The 19,634-nt window shown below is 51.4% G+C and overlaps 1 protein-coding gene across 4 annotated transcripts in view; it reads left to right on the top strand.

Annotated features, from left to right (window-relative positions):
- The window catches only part of LOC146178267 (FYVE, RhoGEF and PH domain-containing protein 2-like), a 71,675-nt gene that overhangs the window by 23,048 nt on the left and 28,993 nt on the right, over positions 1-19,634 (top strand). Inside the window, exons 2-11 of one of the 4 annotated variants that reach the window (XM_084578075.1) lie at positions 4,013-4,213; positions 5,623-5,717; positions 6,346-6,818; positions 7,579-7,782; positions 10,723-10,870; positions 10,937-11,196; positions 12,221-12,377; positions 12,632-12,719; positions 16,638-16,688; positions 16,909-16,967. In XM_084578075.1, coding sequence (XP_084434201.1) covers positions 4,039-4,213; positions 5,623-5,717; positions 6,346-6,818; positions 7,579-7,782; positions 10,723-10,870; positions 10,937-11,196; positions 12,221-12,377; positions 12,632-12,719; positions 16,638-16,688; positions 16,909-16,967 — 1,710 coding nt within the window. In that variant the 5' untranslated portion in view covers positions 4,013-4,038. Of the gene's footprint in view, positions 1-4,012; positions 4,214-5,622; positions 5,718-6,345; positions 6,819-7,578; positions 7,783-10,722; positions 11,197-12,220; positions 12,378-12,631; positions 12,720-16,637; positions 16,689-16,908; positions 16,968-19,634 lie in introns of all 4 variants that reach the window. The other 3 variants (XM_084578076.1, XM_084578074.1, XM_084578077.1) reach the window with 3 other exon arrangements.

Genomic DNA, 19,634 nt, shown 5'->3' with positions numbered 1-19,634 from the left:
GCTTGTCGTCATCTTTTGCGTCGTCTTCTATGCGGCATTTGCCCCCCTCCTTAGGAAGCATCGTCCCGATGAGAACAAAAGGAAGTAGGAGGTTAAGGTCAGACTGAGTGGTATGGCTTCATACGCACGACGTGGACGACGTCAGTTTGGTGCTGGCGTCGCTTTGATGTCGACACCCCGTCTGGCATCACCTCATAAGTGACGTCGGTTAAACGTCGCTGAACAACATAGGGTCCAAAGTATCGTCGCAATAGTTTTTCGGAGAGTCCACGGCGGCGAATAGGTGTCCAGACCCACACTTTGTCGCCAGGTTCGTACATTACATGCCGGTGTCTCTGATTGTAGCGTTGTGCATCGTGCTCCTGCTGATTTTGAATCCGCACACGAGCTAGTTGGCGAGCTTCCTCTGCACGCTGAGCGAATTCCTCGGCGTCCTGGTCGAGATCATCGGTGTCGGCATTCGGGAGCAACATTGCATCCAGCATAGTTGTTACTGGTCGCCCGTGAAGGAGGCTGAATGGTGTCATGCGAGTGGTGTCTTGGCGGGCCGTATTGTAGGCGAACGTAACGTAGGGAAGTATTTCGTCCCAATTCTTGTGGTTTACGTCGACGTACATGCAAAGCATGTCTGCGAGGGTCTTATTGAGGCGTTCCGTCAACCCATTGGTTTGAGGGGGATAGGCAGTAGTTTTACGGTGACTGGTACCACTGAGGCGAAGAACGATTTCCAAAAGTTCGGCCGTAAATGTAGTTCCTCGGTCAGTTATAATAAGTGCCGGAGCGCCATGCCTCAGGACAATGTTCTCAACGAAGAACCTAGCTGCTTCGGCGGCGGTACCCCTTGGCAGAGCCTTGGTCTCCGCGTAGCGGGTCAGATAATCAGTGGCGACAATTATCCATTTATTCCCGGCTGTAGACGTCGGAAATGGTCCCAGGAGGTCCATGCCAATTTGCTTAAAAGGTGTCGCTGGCACTTGAAGAGGGTGGAGTAGGCCAGCTGGTTTTACAGGGGGTGATTTACGGCGCTGGCAGTCAATGCACGTACGTACATAGCGTTTCACTGTCGCCGGCAGTTTTGGCCAGTAGTATCCGTGCTGTACTCTAGCCAACGTGCGGGTGTAGCCTAGGTGACCGGCGGTTGGCTCGTCGTGGCACGCTTGCAAAACTTCAGTGCGGAGAACCGATGGGACGACGAGCAGAAGACTGTTTCCCCCAGGACGGAAGTTCTTCTTGTAAAGGACGTTGTTGCGAATAAAAAATGAAGAGATTACTCGGGCGAAAATCTTCGGCACAACCGTAGTTCGCTTCTCCAAGAAATCAATAAGAGGGAGCAATTCCTGATCCTCTCGCTGCTGTTGGGAAAGCGTTGCGTCATCTATGACACCTAAAAACGCAGTGTCTTCATCGGTCATAGTGGAAGGTTCGACCGGCGCTCGCGAAAGGCAATCTGCATCTGTGTGCTTCTTTCCAGATTTGTAAATAACTGCCATGTCAAATTCTTGCAATCGAAGGCTCCAACGCGCGAGTCTCCCTGAAGGGTCCTTTAAGTTCGTCAGCCAACAGAGAGAGTGATGGTCGCTGACGACTTGAAAGGGGCGAGCGTACAAATAAGGGCGGAATTTCATAACCGCCCATACCACTGCAAGACATTCTTTTTCGGTTGCCGAGTAGTTCGCTTCTGCTTTAGATAGGGTCCTGCTGGCGTAAGCAATTACCTTTTCCACACCATCCTGGCGCTGCACTAACACAGCACCTAAGCCCACGTTGCTGGCATCCGTATGAAGCAGTGTAGGGGCGTCGTCATCAAAGTGCGCCAGGACAGGTGGTGTCTGTAGACGCCTCCTCAGCTCATTGAAAGCTTGTTGCTGTTCTTCACCCCAGCGAAAGACAGCGTTGTCACGAGTCAGTGAAGTTAATGGCCAGGCTATTCGTGAGAAGCCAGCAATAAACCGACGGTAATAGGCGCAAAGACCCAAGAAGCGCCGCAATGTCTTTTTGTCCGTAGGTGTTGGGAACTTGGCGACTGCGGAGAGCTTTTCAGGATCCGGCCGAACACCTTCTTGGCTGACGACGTGGCCTAAGAACTGCAGTTCCTCGTAACCGAAGTGGCACTTCTCGGGTTTTAATGTGAGGCCCGCAGACTGTATGGCCTGAAACACAGCTAGCAAACGGAGTAGATGCTCTTCAAATGTAGCCGAAAACACTATCACGTCGTCAAGATACACCAAGCATGTTTGCCACTTAAGTCCCGAAAGCACAGTGTCCATCAGTCTCTGAAATGTTGCTGGCGCCGAGCATAAACCGAACGGGAGGACTTTAAACTCATACAATCCGTCGGGAGTGATGAATGCTGTCTTCTCCCGATCCCTCTCATCCACTTCGATTTGCCAATATCCACTTTTCAAGTCCATCGACGAGAAGTAACGTGCATTTCGTAGGCGATCCAAGGAGTCGTCGATGCGAGGGAGAGGGTACACGTCTTTTTTGGTCACTTGGTTGAGCTTGCGATAGTCTATGCAAAATCGTAAGCTGCCGTCTTTCTTTTTGTGAACTGAACTGCAAACTTGGAGCAGTGTGGTTGAATCAATCAATCAATCAATCAATCAATCAATCAATCAATCAATCAATCAATCAATCAATCAATCAATCAATCAATCAATCAATCAATCAATCAATCAATCAATCAATCAATCAATCAATCAATCAATCAATCAATCTTCCAGCGGAACAACCTTTTTCTTGGAAACCCACTAATAATACATTTCGCTTTGTTATCGACCATTGATACTGCTCCGTTGTCATTCATAATGACGATAAAGCTGCGTCGTTGGTGAAACGCAGGTAATAGCAAGTTGCGTGGGGTTTAACGTCCCAAAGCCGCACACACGTTACGAGGCACACCTTAGGGAGGGGCAGTTCAATAAAGAGGTGATACAAAGAAAACAAAACTAAATACCGCACCAGAGACCCTAAGTAGGACGTGGAAGCACGCACATGATGCAAACTGATGTTGCAATGTGATAAGCTTCCTTAGGATCGCGCGTGTTATTGGCTTGAATGTGTAAAAAAAACGGTGGTGTTCTTAAAATTTGGCACACATCGCTTGCGTTTTCCTAATCGCTTCAATCCTTGTGTGGCCAGTCAGGTTAGAATGATCTTGGCTCAGAGAATTCTTATTCTTGTGAGTACATTTAGGCATCGGCCACTGAGGCCCACCTTTTAGGTGGGATCCCGATAACACCCCGGCCGAATTCCCATAGAGGCGAAACATTAAAGAAAAAAATAGCTGTGGTTTAGCTTGTGCTTAAACCTGGAGTTATGCGAGAGCAATCTGCATGGCTATATATGCTTAGCTTCGGCTTGAAAGTAAAGACATGGCTTTTGCACATGGTAGTTTACTCTATGGTTTCAGCTTTATTTATGCCATAGGGGAATCACTTCACGTGTGAGCACCCCTTGCCTCTCGTCGTTGACCATTTTGATTCGGGTGTAGAAGACTTCTAGTGGTATAACATCGTCTCTACGTCGAACTCCGGAGCACAACGCCGTCACAACTTTCGAACGAACCGTCTGTCCTATCAACTCGCTGCTGTCGTTGACGTTTAACAGCTACCGAGTTCTCCTTCTAGTTCCCGGGTTCGAACCCGACCGCGGCAGCTGCGTTTCGATGGAGGCGAAACGAAGTGGCGTCCGTGTGCTGTGCGATGTCAGCGCACGTTAAAGATCCCCAGGTGGTCGAAATTACTCCGTAGCCCTCCACTACGGCTCCTCTTTCTCTCTTTCCACTTTCATTCCCACCTCCCTCCCTTCCCTTACGGCGCGGTTCGGGTGTCCACAGAGCAAGTGTGACAGTTACTGCGCCTTTCCCTTCCTGTGAACCAATTTAACTTATTTAACTTAACTTCTTCTTCAGTGTAGCTTTCCTTGCAATACTCAGGGTGGCCGAAATGAATCCTTAGTTCTCCTTGGACCAAAACCTGTATGACCGATCTATATTGCTTCCTGTGCGCAGGACGGCCGTGGGTTTCGCTGCTGGTCATGCGGGGAGGAGGGGAGGAGGAGCCCGGTGGTCCTCCTGCGGACGGCGCAGCCTCGCGACGTCTCACCCGCTGGACGATGCTGCTGCGCCAGCGGTCGTCGCAGTCTGGGAGCAGCTTCGAGTCTGAGTCGCCCGCTCGCCGCTGCTCCATAGCTTCCGGCGGACACTCCTCGGGTGAGCGCTAGACTAGATACGATGGATGGCACATAAAGAGGAAGGTGCCACGCGTAACCAAAAAAAAAAAAAAAAGAAGTTAATACAGCGTTCCGTTTGAACTGTTGGAAAGAGTGCTCCTTGTTGCATGCAGTGTTTACCTGTTCAAGAAGCTCCAAATATTCCTGCGAAAGCACTCATACGGATGCCAGAGCCGAACAAAGATCTCGTATTTCGTGCCTGACTCCTGATTGGCCCACCAGATCGTGACGTCACAGTTCCCATAGCCTGGCGCGGGGAATTCAAACAGCACAGCATAAATATTTTTACCATCGACTTCACCAGTATTATTGCGAAGGAACTAGTTTGCACCGTCAAACTCAACCAGAAATGCCGTGGCTTGCATCTGCCTAGCTTGGGCCGAAATAACAGACAGAGGGACCGGATTCGAACCCGGAGATATCTTGTGGGAAGCGAATACGAAATGCCGTAGCTGTCGCCGCATCGCCCCTCGTCAGCTTACAAATATATTGATTGGCGCTAGCTAGGGGCGACTAGCGATGCCATCAAAGGCAGACTCGAGGTTAACCCTGCTCGAGGCTAGGACAAAGCGTGGCGCTGGAGCAGCATTGGCTCCGTCACGAAGGGCGTAGGCAAACCGAGTGGAATGCGGCTCCAATAGGATCGCTGCGAGTGCGGAACAGTTGGTTAACCGCGTGTACTGACAAAGCAGCGCACCATTGCCGCAAGAGAAGAGGGAAAGGGCGCAAAGGGGCAACTACATGCTTGTGCAATCCTCTGGCTGTTTTTTTCCGGAGTCGTCACATTATCCCGACCCTGGGACGAAAATGGCGTAGGCGATTCCGGTCGCAAGGAAACTCGGCTGCATTCATCAGAAGGTCACTGCAAATGAGATAGTTCGGATCCCGTTCCTCTTCCCGACAACGTAAGAATGCTCAGTAGTCTATAGGTTTCTCTGTCGAAAATTATTCCCTACTTGCGGTCGCGCGCGCACGTGATACATGTATTTGAGCCCATCACTTGATGATCGCGGTACCGTATCCCTGTTTTCTTCTGCGCGCACACTACACTCACGCGTACAAGAGCAGGATACACAAGCAGTAGTACCTAGTTGGTGATGTTGGAATACGTGGTCTTTCTACCTGGTTTCAAACAGACATTTAACAGTCTCAGTGAATACTACTGACTTGTTCAGTGCGATACGTACGCAGAGAAGCTAGGTATCTCTGTGGGCAATCACGCTATATCTTTTATCATCCGTGCCACTGTCATCAGCGCCCGTAATCGGGTATGCAAACATCTTATATGTTCACATCACTGAACGGTTGCAGCGGTAGTAATGGTCCCCAAACATCTAGATAGGCAGTCAGCAATATTGTTTGCTTCTTACTACTCTTGGCACTCCGCAGGCGTGTGCGGAAGCGAGGCGGTCCAGCTGGTAGCGTACACTAGGCGGAGCAGCCTGGTACTGCTCTCCGCCATGGGAGACTGCGGCGACGTTCAGGTGAGAGGATTTTGCGTATTCGCGAAATGCTCATTTGTTCACCCAATGGGACGAACGCAGCAACAACGTGTCTCAATTTTTTAAAGGTTGCGTTCTTAACGCGCATTATTCAGATCTTCCAGATCACTTATATATATCTGAACAATATTACCTCGTCTTACTAATGCCTTGCAGACGATCGGATTAAAATGTACAGCAGAACTTAGCTTCCGGTTGAATTAAGCCTTACTTGCGGGAATTTTTAAAGCTATTGTGCATTGTGTTTGTTTTCTAGCAAGTATGCAAATGGGAAATACCAATAGCGTCAACGTCAAAAGAGGACACACTGTGAACACTCATCGCCTTTGATATATACTACAGACATTAGACAAAGAGGTGCACGTGTTTTCTTCTTTCTTACTCTGCTGTTAACGGTTTATACTCATCCGACATTTTCAACTTCAGCGCAGAAATCGCTACAGAATTCGTTCTGTTGTGACTGTTGCCTTTCGTATTCCAGCTACCTGTACGCTGATATGAATGCAATAGGATTGCATTTCTTGACGGAAAAAAATCTTTATTCGGCTTCCCTTTTTCGTTGTCCTTGCCCCCTTCCACTTCTTTCGGTCCCACCCCTCCCTTCCCCTAGGGAGTGGCCAATGCCCAGGACGTGGCTGACGTCCCTGACAGCGTCTCGATGGCAGCCTCGACAGACGACGTCGCATCCGGCGACCGCGGGGGATTCGAGCGCTTCCTGGAAGAAGCCCGCCTGCGGTGCGCCAGCGCCACCGAGGACCAGTTGGCGCACTTCGTCAAGAAGAACCGCGACAGCTTCGCCCGGTTGCTTCGCGTCGAGTCCTGTCGGCTGAAAGCAACCAGCGCCCCTGGGGCGGGACCCTCGGGTCCCAGCAGCGACCGCGACTCTGGCGTCTTTACGGAACCCGAGGGAGCGGCCGCCAACGGCGCTGGACATCCCTGCTGGCCGACGGGCGCAGGACCTGTCACGTCCTCGAGCGAAGGCGACCTCAGGGAGGCCCTGGGCAGGAATCCGGAACCGGATGCCCTGTCCATGGGCTCTGCCGATTTGCGCGCCCTCCTCAGAGCTTGTCCCTTCTGGGAGAGGTGAGGGTGCTTGGGTTGACATGGTGGATAACTCATATTCAGAATCGCATTCATGAATTGTACACTTTGCCTTAGCAACCCGAAAGAACTGTGTAGGCGTTTAAATGTCTTAAATATAATAGTTTATATTCAGTCAACTTTGATAGCAGCTAGGGTTCTAATGATCAATGTACCGTGCTCTGGGCAGTAAAGAACAAATCTTGAGTATGAGCAGCTTCCTGAGCCACGTTTAAATGGACTGCTGACAGCCAACTGAAAAGTAGACTAAAGGCAAAACCAAGGAAAGGAAGGCAGGTCAAACCGTTTGAGATTATATCGTTTGCTTTATAATCCCAGTGCAGATTCGAAAAAAAAGAACAAGGCATGTAATTTACCCAACGAACAAGAACTGCGTTGCTTTGTCAATAAATAAAGGTTGTAGACCTTTGCATGTCGTCCTGGAGGCACTCTTCAATGCGCACGCAAAATGTGAAGACAAAGTTAGTCTCGAAAATAATACCTGTCTTTCATTTATCGAGAATGTTTGTCACGTAACGTGCCACACGGTGATGCCGCTGCTGAAAAACTGCCGAAGCCGTTTCAGTTAAAGTTTCAGGCATGATGTCTCGAATAGCAATGTTTTTCACCTCGATTACAAAGTTCTCTCGATAACAAAGTGCGCACTTTCCGCGGATTCAGCTTCAAGTGTAGCCCTGTAGTAGTGTTAATGCACTAGTCCCAGCCTCACACCATGGTAATTCTGGGGCCACTACACACGCAGGAACAGTGGCGCTTTCCTTAGCGACGCTGTTTCCGAGCCACAACTGAGGCCCAAGCCACCGCGGCCCTTCTCCGAGTTCCCGACGCCCCTTCAGAGTGGTGGCAACGGTCTCGGGGCCGGAATCCCGAGTCGGATGAGCTCGTCCTTCCACTTCACCACCACCAGGACCCACTTCGAGTACTGTGGAGAGACCAACACCTACAGGTAGGAGACCAGCGATTATCAGCGCTTTTATCACAGTTTGAGTGCACCGTGTAGTGCGGAGTTCAGAGGTCATTCAGCGTACATCGCGAGTGAGGTTTTTGCCGGTGTACATCAGTTATTTTGAAGACTTCGATATGTGAACATATGGATGTTGCAATTTAGCGGCGGTCAACTCGCGTGGAGTTGATCCGTATCCATGGGTGTGGTGTGTTATAACGCCAACCGGAGAACGCCCAAACTCACTCTTTGGTGTCGAATGATGTGTGAGAAACTGAGCTCGCCTTTTAGACCTCAAGCTCTATTACTGTGGGTGCAACTTTGGATTTCACCTTCCTTTGTCGCAGTGACGTTGACCTATAACCTCAAGATCCTTCTATCCTCTTCCATAACGACACACTTAGGTGTCAAGATCCTTCTATCCTCTTCCATAACGACACACTTAGGTGTCCACCTAGAAATGAGACAGACGAACTGCGCATTTGCCACGAAAACGAATTAAACAAAAAACAAATTTGGCAGAGCTAAGCTGGTGGCTTAGCGCATCACAATCAGCGTTAGCTTATTGCCATTAGCAGCTCGAATGGTAGAAGGCTCCGGACTTAGGCCGGCAGTGCGGACGGCTGGAGTCGCACCTTGCTCTTTCCCAAACACGCCCACATTATACCGAAAAGCCGCTGGCGCCTGCGGCTTGGCACGGCTGCATAAGCGGATGCGGCGCACGTTCGTATTTTGGCTTGCACGTGCAAGTGCCTGCGTCGTCTTGACTGACTCGCGCTCGAATGAAAGTTGACGAAGAAGACGACGCACAGCGCAAAATGCTGTTTTAATAGGTGATCTGTCGAGCTGTAGCGATGGCTTGGTTGCCTAATGTTGGTTACATGGATGCTGACCTGCGCGCTTCGCCGTGAGTTCGAACCCTGTTCCTGGCCTTTATGTTATTTTAAGCATGAAATGCTTTTAGGCGCCGTTGTTGGCGATCTTAAAGCGACGTCGAAATCGAACCGAGAACCAATATTTTGTTACAGATTTCCAGTTATCTAGGCACCGATTTTCGACCATATGGGCAGCGAATGAGATTTAAAGAGACGATTTCTCTCAGCTCTTGTAGAGGACTGGCATACAAATGCTGCGTGCTGCTCAAATGAGTTATTACCACATTGCGCTTTGGTTTCGAGATGCAATGGCGAAAAGCGCAGAACCACCTCATTTCTGGCTGGACACCCCAAACGAGCCGTGAGATGAGAGACGTGCCGTACCAGAAATGAAACGCCCTTTATTGCGCTGCTATCTCTGCCTCACTCACAGCATAGACACGGCCAGTCCACTAGTGTTCTGGCGACGCCTCGAGTAAAAGCACCGAGCGTAACAAATGACGTCTCCGTCACAAGTGCATAAGCCGAGCAATGGAGCCAGACACACGATAGGACTGCGCCGGTATAAACCCATTTCTTGCTTGCATCTAACTTCAATTGAGAGAGAGGGAGGAATTTCTTTCAGTATGTTTTTATTATGCTCCCATCACGTGGTGCACGACGTAACACTGTGATGTCGGCACAGTGGCTTCAGTGCCTCGAGGGCTCACACCAGACATTCAGCAGCGCGCAAACTTTCGTTAAGCGCATGATCGGAAATGAGAATATTTTTTTTGGGGCGGTTAGACCAGAATAAAACTGCCCGTGGCCGTTTCTCCGTTCTGAGTTTCATGCAGTGATTGTATCTAGTTCCAAGATCAGACGAACCTGGAGGAAAGAAACGGAAGTTGGTGGACTATGACGTCATGCAAGAGGAGAACACGAGATTGCTCGCCGGTGAATGGACTGTACCATCGCGTATGCGCAGAGCACAATATCCCGCGACGGCAGATCGTATGGGGGGGGGGGGGGGCTGCACTGCTTCAGTGCCTATAGTTTCCACAGGAGAGCCCACACTGAGATGCAGTTCTACGCTGCAAAAACAGCAGAGTGTAAAAGGTTGTATTAAAGGTGTTATCGCATCTACTAGTAAAGGGTCCCTGAAATGCTACTTGCGGTAATACTATATTGCGGGAAATCCATAGAGGTGGTCCTTATGAGTATTCGAGTCGAATTTGAAAGCTTTGCGTGGAGCGCATAATTTAGAAATAATTTTTTAAAATGTGCTCCTGGCGACCGTTCTCGAGTCGCGACCGATTGGGGCGACACATCCCGGCGCGCATCGCGCGCAAACCTCCCATGTGACGTCATGTGGGCTTGCTGGGCGCGCCCGCTGATTGGACACTCCAAAGTTACGCGGGCGGAACGGGGCGTGATGGAGCGCCGTCGTAACTTGTTTACTTCATTTTTGTTGCTTGTCAGCGTGAGCTTAGATGAGGGGGCAGAAAAGGAGCATCATTTTCGATCGCCCATATATTAAGTGCAATTAAAGATAACTTAAAAATGTTTTGCGTTGCGGTGACGATTTATGGCATACCTTTTGCTCGCGCACGCTTTCTAGGTTTAGTAAATAGCTTTTCATGGGCCCTTTAAAGCGAAGATTAAAGTTCGTTTTAATTCAAACAGTGTACAGCATTGCTAAACCATGCATAGGTTGAAGTCAGGCCTCAACTCCCACCATTTTTTAGTTTGCTGCGACTTTGTCATTTACTCACTCGTTCACACGATGCACCCAACTAGGATGCTAACTTTTCAAAAGTAAAAACATCACGTGTGGCTAGGTTAGGACATGGCACGTGCATTGCTACTAGCGGGTTAATCCGCTCTTTGTTCGTAGCTTGAATTACCTTTCTCGACCCGTTCAGTTGACTCGAAGCATGGTGCAGTACCACGGCTGCTGTTGTGGTTTTCTCGTTAGTTTGCACTTCTGCTTTAAGAGCCTGTCAAAGTAGTAGTGTACAGTTCACCGTGATCCTGTCATAAGAACGGCCTAAAAAGCGAAGTAATCTGTATTCGTCTTGATGGTCAGGTTTCGTAACCAGGAGGTGAGCGCGAGTCTCGCTAGCAGTTACGAGAGCCTCTCCGAGAGCGAGGACGAGGAGGAGTCCCCGGATGACGACGACCAGCACCGGTCGGCGATCGCTCCAGTCGCCCGTAGCCCTTCCGCACCAACCGAGGTGAGGACCTGCGTGTACCGCCGCGAAAGGATCAGCTTTTCTTCGGACGATGTCGACTCACACCAGGGACTTGGCTCCTATGCATACCAGCCAGCGGGCGCAGCTGCGGGTCGCGTCGCCGAGGAACTGCTGAGCACGGAGCGGACGTACGTGGACGTCTTGCAGCTGCTGGACCAGACGCTGGCCTTCCGTTTGGACCAGGAGAACCGCGTTCACTCCATGGTGCCTCAAGCCACGGTGGCCTCCATCTTCGCGCCCCTCAAACCGCTGTTTAGGTTGCACCACGACTTCCTGCTGCCCAGGCTACAGGAGAGGCTGGATGCCTGGTGGGTCTCATACCGGCCACTCTTTTGCAGCCGCAAAAACGAGCTGCATAAAGCTAGTTTGATGAAGCCAGGTATGGTGCCGGCACCATAGGATCGTCGCGGCCTTCATTCTAGCTTCCAGTAATTATTCGGAAGTGGGCGGATATTGTTGCCGCTCCTTTGTCGCACCGTGCTTATTTTAAGAGGTACGCTTCTCTCTAAAGTTGGTAGTTTATACTCTTGACATTTGTTACTATGGGGCTTAAGGCAGGTACGCTTAACCTTTGGTTCATCCTCGCAGCCTTCTTGCTGTTTTCGCCCCGAGTCGGACAGTACCCGAGCCTTCCGTTAACAAGCGCGCAGTTTCTTAGACCACCAAAATCTAACCTTTTTTCTAGCGGCAATAAAATAATATTGCTAGCTCAATATACCTGAGCTACCGGATTTAAAATGGTGGTTTGGTTTGGTCCATGGAGTGTATTGTCCCAAAGCGACCCAGGCTATGAGATACGTTCTAGTGTAGGGCTCCGAAAAGTTCGATCACGGGGGGTTTTTAACTTACACTGACAGTGCACAGCATACGGGCGCCTAGCTTTTCGCCTCCATCGAAAAGCGGCTACCGCGATCAGGATTCGATGCCTCACCCTTGGTCACAGTAGTCGAGTGCCCAAACCACTGCACCACCGCGGCGGAAGGTTGCAAATGAGATGGCGCGTTTGGTGATAGATGGCGAAACTACGTCAATCTTTAAATTACAGGAGTGCTTTCAGTTGAGAAAGACCAGGTGAATGCCATTGTGACACTAGGTTATTACGGCGTGTCAGAGGTGGGGAACACTCCCCCGTAGTAAGGCGGCCATGAAACGATTGTTTCGCCCTTTATCGTCTGTTTCTTCACATAAGTAGAATGTCATTGATTTTACGAACGTGCTGCAATCCAGTTATTTGCCGCTGCATGCTGCTAACAGGTGTTCAGTTGAGTCTGTGAGCTTGAGCGAAGTTGGTTCTCCAAAGTGGCAATGAAGTTTGCTTCGCGGACCGCGCAGGGACCGCGACCCTCGCATCGGGGACGTAATGAAGGACTTCGCGCCTTTCCTGAAGATGTACGCCGAGTACGTGAAAAACTTCGACCAGTCCGTCCAGCTGCTGGCCACCTGCTACGCCAAGCATCCGCGCTTCGCCGCCGTTGTGGACGAGATTCACGTATGTTGACTCGTGTCACGGCACGTATGCTTGAAACTATTTTGCGATCGCAATTACCATCGTCAAACCCATGAAGTGTTAGACGGCCACGCAAGTTTTTCTGTATGGCATTGTCTACCTATTATTGCCTGTTCTGTCAAAGCTGTGCAAGTCGCGGGCGCTTGGTGATTGCGCCCTTCACGGTGACTCTCGCTGCCTTTTGTTGTGAGTATTTGCTGGTTTTAATTAAGCTGCGACGTCTTTCCTTGCCGCAGGCCATGCCTGAGTGCAAAAGCCTCACGGTACAGCACCACATGCTGACACCCGTCCAACGAGTGCCCCGATATCAACTGCTGCTCAAAGGTATTTGCAGGTTATTGGTAGCATTGGTGCATGGCTTCATTTTACCTGTTGCTTCTATACATTCCGTCCCCGAATAAACAAATAAACATAAGAAGCACGTGTATGTGGCTTCAGTTCTTTCCTGAAGATAAATTAGCGTACTAACCTCGCCACTCGTGCGCAGTGGAGTGTAGCCTCATTCATAACTGTGTGACGAGACTGATTTGCGGTCATGTGATGAGGGGACTAAAAGTGTTTGTTATCAGGGCTTATGGTTTCTCTACGTTTTATTTAAAGGGCATGTATCTGGCCACGAGGGGCCGACTGGCGTATCTTGAAAAAAATATCAAGCACAATTCTGTTGGTCGCATCGGTCTCGGCCACCAGCTGACGTGAATCTATGCTAAAGCGTGTTGTACAGCCTTTACGATTTTTACTGATATCTCACGCGACTGTAGACCGCGCGACAGAACAGCTCCTTCTAACGCCGATTATGTGGAAATCCGCGAGAGTTGGCTTGAGATCCTTTCCAGCGTGCTCGTCGTCTGCTACGCTGTTCACTTCGCGAGAACGCACCCCCCTACCGCACTATCTAGTTCTAAAAACGAACAAAGAAATAAATAAAAGATGGCGTGAATTGAGTCGAAAAGCACGGATTTAGAAGATACGTTGCTTTGCTTTCTTCTGGCCGGTGCAACACGGAGTGGAATGCTAAGCGTATTTACACCTCTGTGATTCCGTTCCTGCTTCGTAGCCGTCTGCTGGAAATCTACAGCTTACATTGCAGGCGATACTTCGTGCATGCTCGTGGATTGATTTTCTTGAATTTTATATTCTTGACTTCGTTTCGCGTATATACGGGGTCCAGTAACGCGGATGAGTAAGAGAACGGGTGTCGCTCTCAGATTTCTCATTTATGCAAAGACCCGGTTTTAGGTAGCATTTTTTGTACATAGCGTGGCAGGGCATGCGTCCGAATTCATGAAGATAATAGTCTATAGCTAACCACGCTTGCACTGGTTTGGACTCAGTGTGATTGCGCGAACGTAAGCTGATTTCCTTGCTTGTCGTCGTCATAAGGCGCTTACTTGCACCGCTGGGACTCTGAGCGTGGAGGTGCGTTCGATGGTCTCCATCGACTCTGGCCGTTCGAGCACAAATTGGATTCGACGGATTTTGGTTATTCGACGAATGAACGCCGAAGATATCGATTCTTCTAAGGTGGGCTTCCTTGTCTCTTAACGAATCTTGGGACTTTGATGTGTTCGACGAACCACGTGGTGAGCTAAGCCTGAGATTAGGCCTAGCGTTGAGAAGCCACCGGCGGCGGAGGCTCCGCTCGGAGACTGCCTTAGCCATGTGAGAGACCGTAGAAGGTAAGGAGATCGATCCAGAGGAATTGAACGTGCCGGCACAATGGTACGTTAATAAGAAGAAAGGGAAATCGGCCGCCCTAGTGAACGACGAGGCACGCAATATAGCGAGCCGCTGAGAAGCTCGCAGGCAGGAAGATGGCGGCGAAGTCGGTTGAAAGGCAATTTGCCGTTATTCCGGACGGCGCCGAGAAAATAGTCTTGAGGCCGCGCGGCGGTCTCGTACGTCTGATGAAATACGGAAGTGCGTATTTGGCTGACCTAATAGTTAGGGCGGCTGGCGCGAGCCCAGACGCGGCCGGATAAGATGTCATCTCATTGAATGTGAAGCAACATTCCATTTTTGTCCCCACCGTCAGCGCGGAAAGGAAGAGAAAGTATGCCGACTTGAAGCTCCTCGTGTACGAAGGGGGAAATATCGAACTGACTACGTACATCGCTCTGCCGGAGGACTACGAGAAAGGCGTCGTACATGAAGTCCCTTTGTCCTCCTCGGACGAAGATAGAAGGCTGCAAATCTACGGGAATCCTCCGGTCCTGGGAGTGCGAAGACTGGGAAGAAACTCCAGGACAGTTTAATACTGTTTAAAGACAAAGAGGTGCCGCGGTGGGTGAGACTGACGCCCGTGGCGCAACGCTGCGTTCTCTAGCGGAAGAAGTGTGAGGTTTGCAACGCCTGCGGCTGGCTCGGACACCGCGAAGACGTCTGCCCGGACCCCGAAAATGTGAAATGCCGTGGCTGTGGCGCCCCGCCGGGGTGGCGCAGTGGTAAGACGCCCGACTACTGTGCCGGAGTTCCCGGGTTCGAATCCGACCTCGGCGGCTGCGTTTCGATGGAGGCGAAACGAAGTGGCGTCCGTGTGCTGTGCGATGTCAGCGCACGTTAAAGATCCCCAGGTGGTCGAAATTACTCCGTAGCCCTCCAATACGGCTCCCCTTTCTCTCTTTCCACCTTCACTCCCACCTTCCTCCCTTCCCTTACGGCGCGGTTCAGGTGTCCACAGAGCAAGTGTGACAGATACTGCGCCTTTCCCTTCCTGTGAACCGACCGACCGACCGACCGACCGACCGACCGACCGACCGACCGACCGACCGACCGACCGACCGACCGACCGACCGACCGACCGACCGACCGACCGACCGACCGACCGACCGACCGACCGACCGACCGACCGACCGACCGACCGACCGACCGACCGACCGACCGACCGACCGACCGACCGACCGACCGACCGACCGACCGACCGACCGACCGACCGACCGACCGACCGACCGACCGACCGACCGACCGACCGACCGACCGACCGACCGACCGACCGACCGACCGACCGACCGACCGACCGACCGACCGACCGACCGACCGACCGACCGACCGACCGACCGACCGACCGACCGACCGACCGACCGACCGACCGACCGACCGACCGACCGACCGACCGACCGACCGACCGACCGACCGACCGACCGACCGACCGACCGACCGACCGACCGACCGACCGACCGACCGACCGACCGACCGACCGACCGACCGACCGACCGACCGACCGACCGACCGACCGACCGACCGACCGACCGACCGACCGACCGACCGACCGACCGACCGACCGACCGACCGACCGACCGACCGACCGACCGACCGACCGACCGACCGACCGACCGACCGACCGACCGACCGACCGACCGACCGACCGACCGACCGACCGACCGACCGACCGACCGACCGACCGACCGACCGACCGACCGACCGACCGACCGACCGACCGCATGGAACAACCACCACAACACCATTTCTGTGAGTGCAAGTGCCAACTGTGTGGGGAAAGGACACCCGGCCGACCGACCGACCGACCGACCGACCGACCGACCGACCGACCGACCGACCGACCGAACGCATGGAACAACCACCACAACACCATTTCTGTGAGTGCAAGTGCCAACTGTGTGGGGAAAGGACACCCGCTTGGTGACAAAAAAAATGTCGAGAACTCTACCGCGTTCCATACGAGGAGAAGAGGAAATGGGAACGCACGGTCAACATGCAACAACAGCAGCAACTTCAGAAGAAGGAGCTAAAGCAAATATAAATTGTAGAGAAGCCTGGGAAGCCCTGCTGCGGAGCGAGTTCCCTGCTCCAGAGCAACAAGCCATCCGCCTGGCGGAAGAAGCCATGAATAGCCCTCTTTGCCTGCTTCTGATCGCGGAGGTCTCGGCTCCCGTCCCTTTGGCCTGCGTGCCGGGGGCGGTGATTGGGGCTCTTATCTGGCGGAAAAATAAAGTTATCACATCACTTGCACCGTTGTCGACGGTCACTGGATATTGTTAAATATTCGGTATACAGCCTAAATAGCGCACAGTCAAGTGAAACGTGGGTAATACAGCGATGGGGAAGAATTACGAACACGATCCCGCGACATTTAACAGATCTTTTGGAAAACTAAGTGCGAAATTCTGGCGTAGTTTCAGACATTCCTTTTCTCTGAGAGATTGCTATTGTCTTTGTTATTACCTCAGAATAGGTGAAGAGATTGTCACAGACGGATTTTCTTTTCATTTTCCTCTTCTGTAGAGTACCTGAAAAAGCTACCGGAAACCTCTCTTGACAAGGACGACACGGAGAGTAAGTAGGGATTATTTCCGAAATTGCCAATCTTTGCGAAACTGACAACGAGTGCTGCTGCTTTTTTATGCGTTGGAGATTTTTGTCGATGTTTTCATATTTTGGCAATATCTAAAAGAATAATGCATCGCCCAGAAGAGAAGTGAGAAATCGTATGTACCCACGCTGGTTTATTTTGTCATCTGCTTAACGTACATCTTGCACAATCCTTCTTTCTTAGGGGCTCTGGAGTTGGTGTCCAAAGCTGCCGACCATGCTAACCAGGCCATGAAAAAGATTGTGAGTATGAGTTTCAGTAAATGGCGTGGACTGTAGATGCTTCCTCCATCGTAGATAATGGCCCCGTCGCGATGGCGCAGTGGTTACGGCGCACGACCGCTGCACCTAAGGACGCGGGATCGAATCGCGGCCGCGGCGGCCGCTTTTTGATGGGGCGAAAACATAAACTAAAATACAGCAAGGTTACTGTGTGCTGTGCGAGGTTCGGTGTGCTTTAAAGAATCCCAGTTGATTGAAATTTTCGGAGCCCTCATTATGTAGTCCCTCATAGCCTGAGTCGCTTTGGGACGCTAACCCCGATATGCCAACCAACCAATAGTAATCTTGCAGTGACTAAAAGCAGCAGAATAGCGGAGTATCGTCGGATGGCTTTTAGCAAATGAAGAGACTGAAAGCTGGTATACTTTCCAATTATGTGGAGTGAAAAGGGCTGCCTGTTTCGTGCGTGCATGAGAAGCAATGAGTTATGGCTGACGTATTTCTGATTAAGGTTTAGGCGGAGGCCATAACGCACATAATCGAATTTATTTTGATCGCCCGTTGGGGAGCGAGTTGGTATTGAAGTAGTAGGTATGATCCTGTTGAGGAGTGCCTCGTCTGTTTCAAGTGCTACACCTTTTTGCTTCGTATTTGGATTTCGTAGTGTCTTGTTCGCGTTCTTTTGTGTCGGAATTTCTTTTTTTCCCCCTGATATTGTCACGGGTTCTATCGCTACCCGGACGGCAGTACAGAAGGACACGGTCAAAGGACGGGGTTGAGGCACAGGAGGCAGAGAGCAGGCGCTTGACCAGGCAAAAGCAGCGGCGTCCCAGAACCACGCGCACTCCGCAGAACTTCGTCTTCTTCTCCCTCCAGAACTGACACGGTTAGCGCGGGTTACACTACTCCTCCCCCTGAAAGGCGCATCGTCCCGATGCGCGATCCAGCGTAACTGAAACGTTAAATCAAGCAGAGCTCAGAGTCAGAATACATGGTTCTAGCGTTCACAGTAAGTTTTGAGGCGAACCACATGCACCACTTCAGGATGAGGGGGCCGACGAGATGTGCTCGGAACAATCGGAATCACCTCGTAATTCACGTCGCTTATACGGCGAACGACCTCGTATGGGCCAAAGTAACGTTTTAGCAGCTTCTCGCTGATACCGCGACGGCGAACGGGAGTCCACACCCACACTTTATCACCAGGTGCAAAATGAACTTCACGATGCCGGAGGTTGTACCTGCGTGCATCGACGTGCTGGCGGTCTTGGATGCGTAGTCGTGCCAACTGTCGGGCTTCTTCTGCGTGCTGGGTTACCAGTTCGACATCGTCGTAAGAGTAGGCCTCCGGCTCATGGGGAAGCATGGCGTCAAGCATAGTAGTCACCTCTCGGCCATGCACCAGACGGAACGGCGAAAACCCGGTTGTTTCCTGAGTTGCGGTGTTATAAGCGAAAGTTACGTAGGGAAGAATATCGTCCCATGTACGGTGCTCGACGTCCACATACATAGATATCATGTCGGCCATAGTCTTATTAAGGCGCTCTGTGAGTCCATTCGTTTGGGGGTGGTATGCGGTAGTTTTCCGGTGGTGCGTGTTGCTTAAACGCAAGATCTCTGCCATTAGCTGGGACACGAACGCGGCACCGCGATCTGTGATCAAAACTTCGGGAGCACCATGGCGGAGGACGATGGACTCGACGAAAAACTTCGCTACATCAGCCGCTGTTGCAGAATGTAAAGCTCGCGATTCAGCATACCGTGTGAGGTAATCAGTAGCAACAGCAATCCAGCGGTGTCCCGAGTTGGACGTAGGAAAAGGTCCGAGCAGGTCCATTCCTACCTGCTGGAACGGAGTCATAGGCGGCGGAATGGGGTGAAGATGTCCTGCGGGTTGTACGGGCGGAGTCTTACGTCTTTGACATTCGCGGCAGGTCCTGGTATAGTGACGAACAGTCTTAGCAAGTTGAGGCCAGTAATACTTGGAACGAATTCGTGCGAGTGTTCGGCTGTATCCCAAATGCCCGGAAGTTGGGTCGTCATGACAGGCGTCCATAATTTCATTACGTAGGTCAGCCGGAATAACCAGTAGCCAAGACCTCGCACTCGCTGCGAAGCTCTTTTTGTATAGCACATTGTTGCGAAGACGTAGTGCGGGTAGAACGCGCAAGAAGACGCGTGGAATGGTGCCTTCTTGACCTTCCAGATGGGCGATTACTTCACGGAGTTCAGTGTCGTGTCGCTGCCGCGCTGCCATATCGACCGTGCTTATGGTACCTATAAAAGCATCTTCATACTCGTCGTCTTGACCATCAGACGCTGATTCTATAGGGGCTCTCGAGAGGCAGTCAGCATCTGTGTGCCTGCGACCGGACTTATAAACTATTGTAGCATCGAATTCTTGCAACCGAAGGGCCCACCGTGCAAGTCGCCCTGAAGGGTCTCTCAGAGTGCTGAGCCAACATAGAGAGTGATGGTCGGTAACCACCTGAAATGGGCGTCCGTACAAGTAGGGTCTGAACTTATTAATCGCCCAAACTACCGCGAGGCATTCTTTTTCAGTGGTCGAGTAGTTAGTCTCCGCCTTCGATAATGTTCGACTTGCGTAAGCGATTACACGCTCGGTCCCGTTCTGTTTTTGAATGAGCAAAGCTCCGAGGCCCTTGTTGCTGGCGTCTGTATGAACTT

This window comes from Amblyomma maculatum, chromosome 9 (genome assembly GCF_055883805.1).
Source record: "Amblyomma maculatum isolate TAMU_Amacu chromosome 9, ASM5588380v1, whole genome shotgun sequence".
In the NCBI taxonomy this organism is placed as follows: Eukaryota; Metazoa; Arthropoda; class Arachnida; order Ixodida; family Ixodidae; genus Amblyomma; species Amblyomma maculatum.
This window is presented reverse-complemented; position numbering and strand designations above follow the sequence as displayed.